General features: G+C 40.8%; 2 protein-coding genes across 4 annotated transcripts; both read right to left on the bottom strand.

Moving 5' to 3' along the window:
- Positions 1 to 610: 610 nt before the first annotated feature.
- Positions 611 to 4,285, bottom strand: LOC136530676 (serine carboxypeptidase 1-like). The gene is made up of 8 exons (XM_066523394.1): positions 3,883 to 4,285; positions 3,516 to 3,623; positions 2,912 to 3,186; positions 2,584 to 2,832; positions 2,360 to 2,478; positions 1,461 to 1,562; positions 1,264 to 1,369; positions 611 to 962 (listed from the first exon to the last, which is right to left on the bottom strand). Exons 1-8 carry the CDS (start codon positions 4,268 to 4,270, stop codon positions 822 to 824), a joined length of 1,488 nt encoding a protein of 495 aa, XP_066379491.1. The 5' UTR covers positions 4,271 to 4,285; the 3' UTR covers positions 611 to 821.
- A 2,256-nt stretch (positions 4,286 to 6,541) lies between these two features.
- LOC136530654 (serine carboxypeptidase 1-like) lies at positions 6,542 to 11,175 on the bottom strand. 3 transcript variants are annotated; one of them, XM_066523376.1, is made up of 8 exons: positions 10,767 to 11,175; positions 8,806 to 8,910; positions 8,457 to 8,731; positions 7,967 to 8,215; positions 7,782 to 7,900; positions 7,589 to 7,687; positions 7,012 to 7,120; positions 6,542 to 6,932 (listed from the first exon to the last, which is right to left on the bottom strand). In XM_066523376.1, exons 1-8 carry the CDS (start codon positions 11,173 to 11,175, stop codon positions 6,792 to 6,794), a joined length of 1,506 nt encoding a protein of 501 aa, XP_066379473.1. In that variant the 3' UTR covers positions 6,542 to 6,791. The 3 variants fall into 3 exon arrangements, with proteins under 3 accessions (XP_066379473.1, XP_066379485.1, XP_066379481.1); XM_066523388.1 differs by lacking the exon at positions 10,767 to 11,175 and adding an exon at positions 9,370 to 9,404; XM_066523384.1 differs by having other exon boundaries at positions 6,779 to 6,932; positions 7,017 to 7,120.
- Between the last annotated feature and the right edge of the window lie 2,272 nt (positions 11,176 to 13,447).

Raw genomic sequence — 13,447 nt, forward strand, 5'->3', positions numbered from 1 at the left:
AAACGTTCATCTCCTGATTTTCAACCAAATTATGTAATTAGTTTTTTTTTCATCTACATTTAATGCTTCATACACGTATTACAAGATTCGATGTGATAGCTACTGTAGCATTTTTTGGAAAAGTTTTTAGAAGTAAACATGGCCTGTACCAAAATGCCCCTAACGGTGCCCCGGAGCTCCGGACCCCGGTCAACAGGCGAGACTGGGGGGGTCGGCGATGCGCCGTTCCGCGGTCGCCACTCCTCGTCCTCCGTCGCGGTCTCGTACCGTGCCCGTTCTGCACTTCTGCTGCCGCAACCCGTTTTCCGAGGTTCGCTCCTCCCTCCTCCCTCCTCCCTCCTCCTTCACCCACTCTCGCAGACTCGCAGTGCGACCTGACTCCGAGATCTCTCCCCAGCCCTTCGCCTTCTCTGCTTCGGTGCTTCCCCACTTCGTTTGAGGAACCCCTTCTCTATTCTGAAGTTCTGAATCCCCGCCCTCCTTTTTTTTTTCCTTTGATGCGCGGATACCTGGATGTCAATCCAGGCTCAATGATGGCGCTAGCACTGACATTGTTCAGTTTTGGGTACAAATAATTCAACATGCTTAAGACCTGTTCAGGATTTGGTACTAGAACTTATTTTCTTGTGCTAGAGACAAACCAGAGTTGCACTCCAAACAATCAGAGCAGAATTACATAATTCTCTGTGCAAGCAGGGAAGTTGAACTAAAGGCGAACTACAAGTGTAGTATATACTAGGGCCTCATGGACTGCCTATGATTCCATTGGCTGTGGAAGATACTGAGTAAATGACATTCGTAAACCCTTCTAGCTTAATGGATCAGTGTGGAGGGAGTTTCCCTTCGAGGAATGACGAGAACAGTGCCAATGCCCTGCGAGGCTGGTAGTATGGCACCATGTGCCCAGCTCCTCTGACCGTTGCGAAGACCAACCCTTTATACCCAATGACGTAGCCAGCAACCTGCCGATTAATGCAAAAATAGGAAAAATGTTGTTATTTGTCCACATCTATTGCTAGATGGAATAATGCATTTATGATGTTTCGACATGCACACTCTTTTGCAGCAATTGCATGCCAGCTATAACCAATTTATGTTAATTGCGTGCGCATAACCAATTTATCTTCAAACATGATGAATGCTGATATTCAATCTTTTGTTTTTGCTCTTTATAGGAAACACATACACAACTTGATCCAAAGGATTCCGTTGACATGAATGCTTATATTCAATCTTTCATCTGATGAATGCTGGGCTATGTACCTCATTGTTGATGCGCCATGGACGCCAAGATGCTTCTATAGGAAGCCCAAGATTGTCCAGCACATATTGTGTTGAAATGAATGAACACACTGCATCCATATCACCACTGGTACACAATGGCATAGTTTAAGTCATGTTCATATGATGTAGCACACTGAGTTAGGTATTTTGACACACATAAATCTGAACATATGTACCTGTACAGCCATATTCTGGTGCCACTTGAAATGAGTTTCTTTATTGATGGCAGCATTGTCTCCGGTGAATCTTTCCAATCCCAATTATCATATACATGCTGACTGCTTGACGGAAACATAGAAATTAATCATAAATAAACATGTTGTACTGTTGACTTCCCCCCGGTGTTAATTGCTAATCTAGTAAGAGGTTTACTTGAGGCTGAACAAATTCTCAACAATTAAAGTTTTATACATGAATGAGTATGCGACACGCGCTAGGGGCATATTCGCATTTGATAGAAACCATCAAGGATGAATCAGCATACATGCATTTCAGTGCATACTCAATTGTGTAGATATGCAGTGCATGCGACCCAAGCCCCTAGGGGTGCCTTTGGGTTAAATATCCTATAATTTCAAATAGTTGACTGCTGGTCGGTCAGAATATAGGCTTGAGAATACAAGGGTTTGTGTTGTAAGGGTTCTTGCGCCCTTTTCTTTGTAATACAAACTACAAAGGTACGCAGCCCTCTGTCGTGTTTGAGAAAACAAAAGAATATAAGCTTGAGAATCATTTGACATTGTGCCCCTTTTAGTGTTGACTTACTAATACCTTTTTGAATACACCATTTTGTGCTAATGGAATAATTATCAGGAACTGTGGTTCGCATACTCTTTGATGGTTGGCTGGAAGAGGCTGTTGATACCTTTTTAGAATCAATGCTATTGTGAAGTGAGTGATGGAAGATACATAAGCATTCTGTATATAAGAAATTGTTTGTACATAAAGCACCTACCTTTTCAGATTGCTTTAGGAAACCAACACCAGATTGCTAATAGGGTCACACAAGAGGTATGGTCTGAAAGTGCACATAAATTGGAGGGAAATATGATATTCAGATATTCAATTTACATACCTACAGTCCATCCATGGGTAGCCTAACCCTGTTGTGTTTGCATGGAGTGTCCTTTGGACCTCAGGACGATTTAGGTAAGAGGAGACATAGTGGTTTGTGCATGGATCACCAAACAGTAACTGAAATAGTAAGCAAAAGTTTTAGTATACCAAAAATTCATATAGAAATGGAAGTTAAAACATCTGTCAATCTGTGATGTGAAATTTATGTCTGGTGTTGTATACCGAGTCACTTGATTTAGAAGGGTTTGAGGCATCGTGGCATATTGGTGCATAGATGTCATAGTCATCAACATCTCCTTTTTCCTGGATAGCTAAGTTCATGGCATTTAGACAGTCTTTAGTGTATGTCCCATTAAAGCCGCACTTATCCTTGATGGCTGTATAAGCTTTTCCAGAAATCATAGCATGCATCCAATAGTAGTCATATGTTGCTCTTAGATTCAAATTATCATCCAAGTCCGCATTTCCAATCTGTTGAAGTTTACAGTGTTACCATGATGAGAAATTTACCAAATTATAAGTTTCAAATCAGTTAAGACTGAAAACTTACCGCAACACCTTTAAGCTTGACACTAGTTACATTGGTTGCTCTATTCTTAGAAACAATCAGATTAGCAAGCTCTGGTATATAGTGACCTGCGTAGCTCTCACCAGTTATGAAGAAATCACGGTCCCGATACTCAGGAAATTTCTCCAGCCAAGTAACAAGAAAGGTATATGCATCATCTGTTGTTCTTTGGTCACCAGTGTTATAATAATCGGATGTAGTGTTTGAATATGAGTATCCAACACCAGCTGGGATCTCGATGAACAACATGTTGGCCACTGCATTCATGAATGAACAATGGAATATCAGTATGGGTGTTAATCCAACTAACTTTTTTACTCCCTTTGTTTGAAATTATAGTTTACTTTAGTTTTGTCCTAAGCTTTAGTTGTGACCAAGTTTATAGAAAAAATGTATCGACATCAATAGTATTAAATTATTTCATTAAATTTCCATAAAATATGTCTTGGTAGTGCATTTATTTGAACATGTAGATGTTAATATATTTTCTAAAAACTTGATCAAAGTTAGAACAAAGCTAAAGTGAACTATAATTTGGAGCGGAGGAAGTAACTATTAATCAAGTGAAGTTTAAAGCGGATTTTACCTCTGTTCCATGCGTGCTTTTTCTTGTACAGTGTCTTGTTGTCACTATGGACAGAGAAAGGTCCAAGTTCAAGCATGGCCCCAGATCCAAAGGATGAACAGCCAGGCCCTGCAGATACAGTAAGTGTTTCATCTTATTCTTTTCAAACTAGGTGTCTTGCTGTAGCATTGCAAACATGAATGATGTATGTTCGAGAATTATGTACATGTTTTTTCCAGTTGTTTGTTGACCCTCATTATAGCAAGTAAATAGATCTAAAAAGAATTATAACAGCATGTTGAAGAAATAACTCTACAGGACATATGAGCTGCCCCTGTTTATGCAGTAAAATTTGCTACAAATTGCGATGAACACAGCTAGCACATACCTCCATTCAGCCATAGGACAAGCGGTTTGTCTGAAGGATCTTGAGGAGCCTCAACAAAATAGTAGAACAAAGCCCTTCCAGCCTTTGCATCCACCGTCACATATCCTGCATATTGGTCAAACTCTGCTACCCCTGTTTGCCCTGGCATACGTACAATCTTATCCTGCTCCCGTTGATTGTTTGTTGAGCCTCTATGCACTGAGGGACTGGTTCCATTCTTGGGAGTTGAATCTTGTTTTCCTTGAACATATTTCCTGTATATTTTCAATTGATTGAACTCAAGAGGCTGGTTGGCCTGGTTTCTAGTGTCTGTGTTTGCAACACTGAAGTAGAACAAGGACCAAAGTATCAGGAGGCCTCTTTTCATCTTGATAGGATGCGTGTGCATGGGTGTTTGGTGTCTTGGGCTAGGTTGCCATTGGTCAATCTTTATTTATAGAGGGGACATTCTGTTTGCAGTACCGTTGAAGAGTCCTCCAAGTCCAATGAAACCATAATATGATTGATTCTTTGACTTTTTCCGTGCAAGTTGGACTTAAAGCTCTTAATATTCCATTTCATTTGGCATCTATATTTGTAATGGCATTGACATTCATTTAAAATTCTTAGTTTCTTTTGGGGACCGTGACCTAACAAAAGTCAGCAAAATTCCTAGAAAGGTACAATAGCTATCTCTGGCTCAATTATATCACTATATGGGAAATAAAAGGAAAAGGTATGCAAATCAGATTGAGGGTGCCTCATCCATGGCAACATTGATTAAGTGTACTGTGTGAATCTTGATCTTTTGACTTTATTTTGCTACCTCCTCATAAGCTTCTTGTTTACTCAATTGTTTTCTGCCAAGATTCCCAGACATCTTTACTTTGATGTGCTTTCCTTCTGTGGTCTGTAGTCCAAACAAAGGGGTTGCACTTGCATCCGTTGCTTCTTCTGACTGCCCTTTAACAGGAGTGCTGTAAACTGTAAAAGCACATTTGAAGAAAAAACCATTTGATAATCCAGCGACCCCTGAGAGCTGGGTGAGGTTATTATCCTAGAGACATTTGTTGTTCCTAGTTTCTGTGTGCTTTGACTTGTTGTTCTATTAATTCAGGCTCTACTCTTGTTGATAAAAAGCTGTGGAATTTAATTAGGATTCATGATTCTTTTATACTCCTGGTTTCAATTGGTTTAGGTGAAGCTAATCACAATGATGTTGCAACAAATTGCTAAGTCAAGTAAACATGTTGATACCCACTACTCAGAGGTGAGTTGTTGATAGCATCTGGTTAGCGCCATTCACTGTATTGAAGCATCGGCAGTTGACATCTTGTCATTTCCATTTCAATGAGCTTTTAAATGTTGCTTCCTTCTCATACATATCTTGGAAAGAATTATTTGATCGACCTTCCAAGTATGTGCGCACATTCCATTTTGTTCTTGTGGTGTGGCTTTCAAGCAACCTGCCTTTTCATCTGAAACTTTCCTGCAGAAAAAGAAGATTCCAAACTTGAGCTGTGAGCATAGAATAGCTATTTTCACCAAACTGCCATTGACTGTTGACAATAGCCCCTATTCTTCAGGAAAAGGGAACCTGAAAAAATAAAATGTTTTAGGAAAGGGATAGTCTCCTGGTGTCATTTTTCTTTCTGGCTGTGTCCAAATTCATAACATTGCTATGCTTAAATCCGTGTGGGCATCATATAACCATTGTGTTGGCGCATTTCAATCGTTCTTTCTTTTTTTTCCAGTTGGTGGTCATGCACTGAGTGGACCCACTCTTTTTGGACTTAGAGTTGAAAAACGAGTTGATGGAACAGGAAGAATCGACTTTAGAAGGGAATCCCCCTTTCTAGTAGTGCACATATGCAAAATACCTTCCAAGACAACACATATTGTCAAAGAGAAGTGAGCAAGAGGAAGGAAGATGTAAATAGAGCAAGGCTACCAAGGCAGCAAGGACAATTTCCCCCTGTTGGTATTCTGGTCCCTTATGAGTTCAGATGCTTACAATTACGAATAAAGAAAAACTCATATAGTCAAGTCAAGTTTAACTCTGAAAAAAAATGAAAATCATCCTCCAGTGGCCATGCAAAAAGGATTCCCCAACACCAATAGGGGCAAAGTCAACTATTTCTTTTTTGGTCCGTTTGACTTCTGTAGGTTGCAGATTGGGAAGGAACCTGCCCATACTTTTCTTGAGCAAACCAAGGCGCCCTCTGCTGTTTGATTGCTTGATGGACGTCTTGGATGAAGAGTTAGATGTTAGAGAATCATCTTGTGGTCCGTTGAAACATACAGCAGTGAGGGAGACCTTAGTGCACCACGTATAAGAATTAAGAAGCTAGTCGCTCTTATTCAAAAGTATGTCGTTTCTGAATTCCTGTAGGTCAAACTTTTTAACTGTGACTATCATGACTAATCACTAAAGTACTTACATAATGTTTAAATATCTTTATTTGAAATGCCATATTTCAAAAGAAATTGTTAGTTGATCTCACATTGTAGATCGTGTTCCTTTTGAATTGAAGGGAATATTTAGCTTATGCCGGTAATGTTGTTTAATGATAATTGTACATTTTTAGCTACTTTGTTCTCCTTGATAAAGTCTGCATTTCATCCAACTAAAATTGATTGGAACCACACGAGAAACATCCACAAACGTACACCTTCCATATATCCTGGAAGCATAATTTTGTTGTTTTTAGTGAAACTCAAAACAAGTCTGTATCTGCCACAAAAAATGCAACCATTTCGATACAAGTATTTCATCAGAATTGTTTAGGTTGGACTTTTTGTAGAAATCGGATGATTCGGTTCTTTGTAATAATCTCAATGGAAGCAAGTATACTATGTTTTTTCTGCAAACCCTAGTCTATCTTTCATTGTTAGAAACAACAAAAGAGTAGAGGCTTGTAAAGTTTCAATCACTCAGGTGGCAAGTTCCCATTCAGGAATGACGAGAACAAGGTGAGCGCTCTTTGGGGTTGGTAGGTAGGAACCATATGTCCAGCTCCTCGGACTGTTGCAAATATCAGACCTTTGTACTCAACAACATAGCCTCCAACCTGCCATCTCATAAAGAAACAACTTCAGAATCTTATATGGCAATAAATTGTTATACTATATCGTTTAGTTTGTTCATACCTCACCATCATCAGAATACCATGCCCGCCATGATGAATTTATCTTCAGCCCCAGGATGTCTAATGAATACAGCGTTGAAGTTACTGGGCAAACGGCATCAATATCACCACTGAAAGATAAAATAGATCATTTCTTAGTAGGGTGGTTTAAGCAGACATAGAGATTAAATAAACATTTAGAATGTTTGCATGAAGGGAATTGTTCCAGGCTTATTTTTTGGATTTCAATCAAAGTTTGAACCGATCCTAAGGATTTGGATCCAAATGACCCGTATCCAAACAGGCACTTAATGCTTGTGGACTTACCTATACAGCAATGTGCTAACTCCACTTGAAATTAATTGCTGAATAGATGGTAACATAGAGACTTGGACATCTATCCAATTATATATATAAAGAACAGGAACAGGAACAGGAACAGAGCAGAGAAAAAACCCAGAAAAAGGGAGGAAAAGAAAACAAAAGGGAAGCTAAGAAGACAAACAAGATGGAACCTAGCCATTCACTAATAACAGGGAGATAACTCTTCTTTGATGATGCATAAATCCATGCTTAAACTTTAATGCTTGTGGACTTACCTATACAGCCATGTGCTAACTCCACTTGAAATTAATTGCTGAATAGATGGTAGCATAGAGACTTGGGCATCTTTCCAATTTTCAGGAGAAATGGTATTACTGGTGCTCAGAAAGAATACAGAACTTGGTTAACTGACTTAAGGCTAAGTTTTATTAAGAAATACTTGCAAGAACATCAGCTATGTTGTTTCACCTGCAATCCGACCATGGTTGCTTCAATCTTGTGGTGTTAGCATGAAGTGCTCTCTGCACCTCTTGGCGGTTCAGATATGATCGCATATAGTAACTGGCACAGGGGTCATTGTTGGTTACCTGCAACACTATACTGTGAGTTAGGGAGAAGTTGAACTTGTTTAAAATCTCTGAGAACACTTATACCGAGGCATGCTGCTTTTGGGGATCAGAAGCATCCCAGCAGAACGATGCATAGATGTTAGATTCATCGATAAGGCCCTTCTCATTGTTTGCGGCTTCTATCGCGGTTCTACAGAGTCCTGTGTATGTTCCATTAAAGCCGCAATTTTCCTGGACTGCGGTGTGAGTTTCTTTGGAGATCATAGCATGTGTCCAGTAGTAATCGATGATTGCTCTTGTGTTTGTGTCATCATCCAGGTATGCATTCCCAATCTGTTCCAACAAGTAAATGCTTAGAATGTAATATGGTATACATTGACTCAATATCCTTTGAAGCATTACAAGGTACTCCCTCCGTTCCAAATTATAAGTCGCTTTGACTTTTTTTGATACATCAATTTTGCTATGCATCTAGATAAAACGTAATACATAGCAAATTCTATGTACCAAAAAAGTCAAAGCGACTTATAATTTGGAACGGAGGGAGTACTAAATGTTATTGTCCAAAACTTACAGCAACTCCTTTGAGATTGATCATAGTGGTGTTCATGATTTTGTTATTTGACAGAATAGTGTTGGCGAGCTGTGGTATGTAGTGGCCACCATAACTTTCACCAGTTAAAAAGAAGCTGTGGCCCTTGTACTCTGGGAACCTCTCAAGCCAATTGATGAGGAAAGTATATGCATCTGCTGCAGTGCTCCTGTCACCAGTGTTATTGTAATCTGATGTTCTGTTCGAGTATGAGAAGCCAACACCAGCAGGGCTCTCAAGGAAGAGCATGTTTGCCACTGCCATTGAGAAATGATCAGTAACACAGAGGTATTATAAGTGTAATTGTCATAAATAACTGCAATCAAGATACCATTGTTCCATGCATATTTGTTTTTGGACAGTGTCTTGTTATCTCTGTTGACGAAGAATGGCCCAATTTCATGCATAGCTCCTCCCAGAGAAGAGCAACCAGGCCCTGAAATTTCACAGTAACTCTTTTTTAGTTGTAAAGAATATCTCGCAATAAAATTGTCAGCCATATGTTTTTTCAGGGACATATTTGCTAAATATGCTAAGGGAAGGATAACTTGTGATTACTTAAGACCAGCAGCCAAGGAGCTCAAGTATGAAATATACATACTAATGAAGTAATTCTTAGCATTTAGTGTGACAGATGTATTACAGATAAAACCCTCTGTTATCCAATTAGGAAGAGTAATCCTCAACCTTCCACTTTAGGCAAGCAGCACAGAAATATGACCTGGATATCTTAGCGTTTACATAAAAACATAAAGCAGAGGGAAAGGGATGCTAAGGAGAGTGCCACCAGGACCAGATCAAGTTTAGATGGACAGATATTTGGTTGCCCTAGCTTTAGAAAGATTTCATCCACTTTGCACTCCCATTCGATGTGCGTCATCTTTTCTCCTCCTACCTGATGCCTCTGCCATCTCTCTGAACCACCATTGGAGATCTCAGAATATCACCTCCTCTCTCTGTTCTAATCTTGCATGTTTCCTGCTTACCTTCCTCCTTTCCTCTACTTCTGACTCCTCCCTCTCCTTCCTTGCGTCCCCATGCTACTTCCCTATTCCACCCACTCCATCCCCTTGTCTCCATCTCATATCGCCTCGGCATGTCACCATTGTCATTGACTCGTTGTCCCCTCCCATGCCGCTGGAAGGGAAAATGTATGTAATCAAAAGAAAACTTTGACAAAACTTCACTGTTTTTCGGTATGCTTATTTATTCTTCAACAGAAGCAAGATGTTAAAAATATTATAGATTAGCCTACCTTATCATGCTGAAATGTGTAAATGGTTTTCTCACTTACTGATTCGATTTCATAATTTGATTAATTGGAAGCTTTCTATAGTTGAGTAGTTGAGATGTTGAGAACTAGTTCATCAGGCTTGGTACTAGGAACTGTCAAATTTTACCATGGACACAACCTTCCTTGATAACTTCCTTTTAATCAAACTTCTCTTGTATCATTTCCTACAGATGAAAGGATTATAGTTCATCCGTACTATTCTTCAACTATTTAAAATACCTTTTTATCCTCTCCATTTTGCCATGCCACATTATCCTTATCAGTGATATCAGATGATGAAAAGTATGTTCCAATATATTACTGTGCAATTCAGTTATCAGAAAACAGAAAAAGAAAGAAGATGCTTATGATTGAACAATGCAGAACTTCAAGTTACTGAACACAAGAATGGCAATGAAGGTTTTGGGCTGTTGTTATTTTGATACCAAATTAGTTATGCGTACTAAATCAATTGAGGTTTTACTGGTTGGGAGTCAGGACAGTCTTAAAATTAAAGCCTGTTGTGCGGCGTCAAGGATTGGTTTGCTCAACAAAGTATCTACTTTGAGCATCGTACTTACTACTTAGGTCAGTTGGCCTAACAATCTGTAGAGTTAATAGCCAGCTCCTTTTCCATTTCAACATGTTAAGGTTGATACTAGGTATGATAGATTGTCAGCTTCTGTTGTCCTTTGTATCCCTCTTTGGTCAAGCAACTAACGCAATCAACAATGAGTTCTTCCAATAAATGGCTGTGGATGTTTTGTATTTGCTAGGCCACTAGCAGGAGAGAAAAAAAAAACTACTATCTGGCGCTGATCTGTAGTAAGTTCCAACTGTTTTTCAATGTTGAACCTTGAAACCATGCTTGAATCAAATGGATGGTCAGGGCAACTATCTTCCAATCCCTTTTTTGGTAAGACTAACAAGATCAAATAAAACAGCAGGCAAGCAGAGTATAGAAGAAAGGCAAAAATAAACCACATACCACATAACAATTGGTTAGTCGGCTTCCTTACCTCCATTGAGCCACAGGACCAATGGCTTGGTAGATGGATCTTCAGCAGCCTCTGCAAAGTAGTAAAAGAGGGCCTTCCCAGATGTTGCATCAACCGTGACATAGCCGGCATACTGATCAAAGGCGGCCTTCTCTGGCTGCCCAGGAAGCTCACTGATCTTATCAGCCTTCTTCAACCCATCTTGCAGACCCACATATATTGGACGAGCCATGCTCCAACTCGTAAGCATTTCATTGTCTAGACGATCATGTTGCATCTCCATTCTTGACCTTGAAAACTCCTGCAATCGGCAAGCCTCATCAGCAAGTGATATTTGTGCGAGCACAAGGCTGAACAATTGGATGACAAATGCATCTCTTCTGATCTTGGAGACCAAAGGAGAACAACGCCTATGACAAGAATTGGACATTGCTGATGCTGTTTGTTTGGCCTACTCTGGATGGGCACAAGGTTCTTATATAGAGGGGACCATATATGATATTTGTCCCGTTGGGTTCTTTGATTAGAAATAGATACACTGGAATACTGGATCATGCCAAGGATATGACTAAATAACAACCATGAGGCAATAAATGATTCTTGAATGGACATAGGTACAAATATGTAGTGTCTTGATTGTTTAAATCTTGTGTTCCAAAATTTAATACCTTGCTCGATTAGTTGGGTTCATCCAGTGGTAGAATTAAGGTGTATTATATAAAAATATAACGTATAAAACGTCGGTTTGCCTGTGAGTTGCAACGTGAGTTATCAGGGAATACTTCGGTACTCTGAACTTTATTGGGATGTGAATGGTGCGGCATCTGTTGCATCCAAACACAAGTGGGAACGAGGAGTTTGTGCACGGAGCACTGAATTTTGCATGTAACTGTATTATTAGATCTGCATCATCGTTCTTAATTAAGAGGGTGTTTGGTTCTTTAGTCGCTCCTAAAATTTATGTCAAATCAAATGTTTAGATACTAATAAGGAGCATTAAATATAGATTAATTACAAAACCAATTACATAGATGGAGGCTAATTTACGAGATGATTTTTTAAGTCTAATTAATCTATCATTAGCATATGTTTACTGTAGTACCACGTTGTCAAATCATGGACTAATTAGGCTTAAAAAAAACGTCTCGTAAATTAATCGCAAGTTGTGCAATTAGTTTCGTAATTAGTCTATATTTAATATTCCATACATGTATCAAACATTCGATGTGACAGAAATTTTAGGAGACACAGCAGGAACCAAACACCCCTAAGAATATTTCCTAGCACTTAAACTTCTCTATTCATATATTTTGCAGTATCGGTCAAGCAAGAAGTGACCATACATGGCGACTGAAATGACGGGAATCTGTATTGTTAATTAAAGAGCATATAAATCATAAGAGAGATTGGCCATGCATCAGCATCAGGTATCTTGTTCTATTCTTTTCTCCCCCTCGTTCTGGCTCCACAGATTCAAAGACACATATCGTCCATTCTTGCGGCTATTGTAGGATAAAAGATGCTTCATGCAGCGTCTCGGTGTTTCGAGTAAACACACACGAGTAAATTTGTATTATTGTGCGTCTGGTTTGGATGATGTGTTAGGAAGACACAAGGTTTATACTGGTTCGGACAGAATGTCCCTACGTCCAGTTCATGGCTGCTGTTCGTGTTACTAACACTGAAAAATTCGTAGTAGGGGTTACAAACGGGCGAGAGAGGGACATATTCCAAGTCTTTAGTGGAAAGAACGAATGGACGCCGAGAGCTCAGTCACTGCTCAGCTATGTGTTTGAGATTCGATGTTAGTGGTTCTGCTGTGAAGCGGTGTGATGTGCGATGTAGTGAACCGATGCCCCTTAGTGGGACGTCATGTTTTCCCTTTTATAGGCCAAGGCAAAGCACATGTTACAAAGTGAGAGAAAAATAGGAGAACAAGAGGCGAACGAAGTCCTTCAGGGTTGTCGGCCTTTCTTTTCCTCCGTGCGGGCCCCGCTAACATGGCAGGTGGCGACAGGGACAGCCCCACGCCGGGCGCCTGTCCGCTAACACTGCCATGCCCTGGCGTTGTCAGCGGGGCGTAACGTCCCGCTCTGCCCCGGCGGGCGGTGCGACGAACTAGCGTGCTGGTCAGTAGCTGTACAGGGAGTGGGCAGCATAGTGATCACGCGTCCGTCACTGTGGGCGATATGAGTTCCCTAGAATGACATGTCGTGGGGATGGGTCGTGCTGAGACGTGACCGCTCTCTGCACGATGCCAGAAGTTTGACCTTGGGTAGTACTTTTTGGCCCGTAGTGGTTGGCGGTGGCGTGAGCTTCCGTTAGAAACCGTGTCCGAGGGATTGGGCGAAGCGGAGCCTGCCCTCAGACGTCGGGCGAGGTGGAGCCAGCCCTCGAACGTCGAGCGAGGCGGATCTAGCCCTCGGACGTCGGGCGAGGTGGAGCCAATCCTCGGGGGTCGGACGAGGCGGAGCCAACCCTTGAAAGTCAGCCGAGGCGGAGCCAACCCTCGGGGGTCGGGCGAGGCGGAGCCCAGGACCTTAGTGTCCACCGAGGCGGAGCCAACCCTCGGTGGTCGGACGAGGCGGAGCCCAGCAAGAGATGTAGTCACGCTCTTGACCGCTCGAATGAATATCATCTCCTCTTTTTCGGGTACCCTAGTATTGGTCCCCGACAGTAGCCCCCGAGTGACCCGGGTAGAA

The sequence above is a fragment of the Miscanthus floridulus genome, chromosome 2, assembly GCF_019320115.1.
Source record: "Miscanthus floridulus cultivar M001 chromosome 2, ASM1932011v1, whole genome shotgun sequence".
Lineage (NCBI taxonomy): Eukaryota > Viridiplantae > Streptophyta > Magnoliopsida > Poales > Poaceae > Miscanthus > Miscanthus floridulus.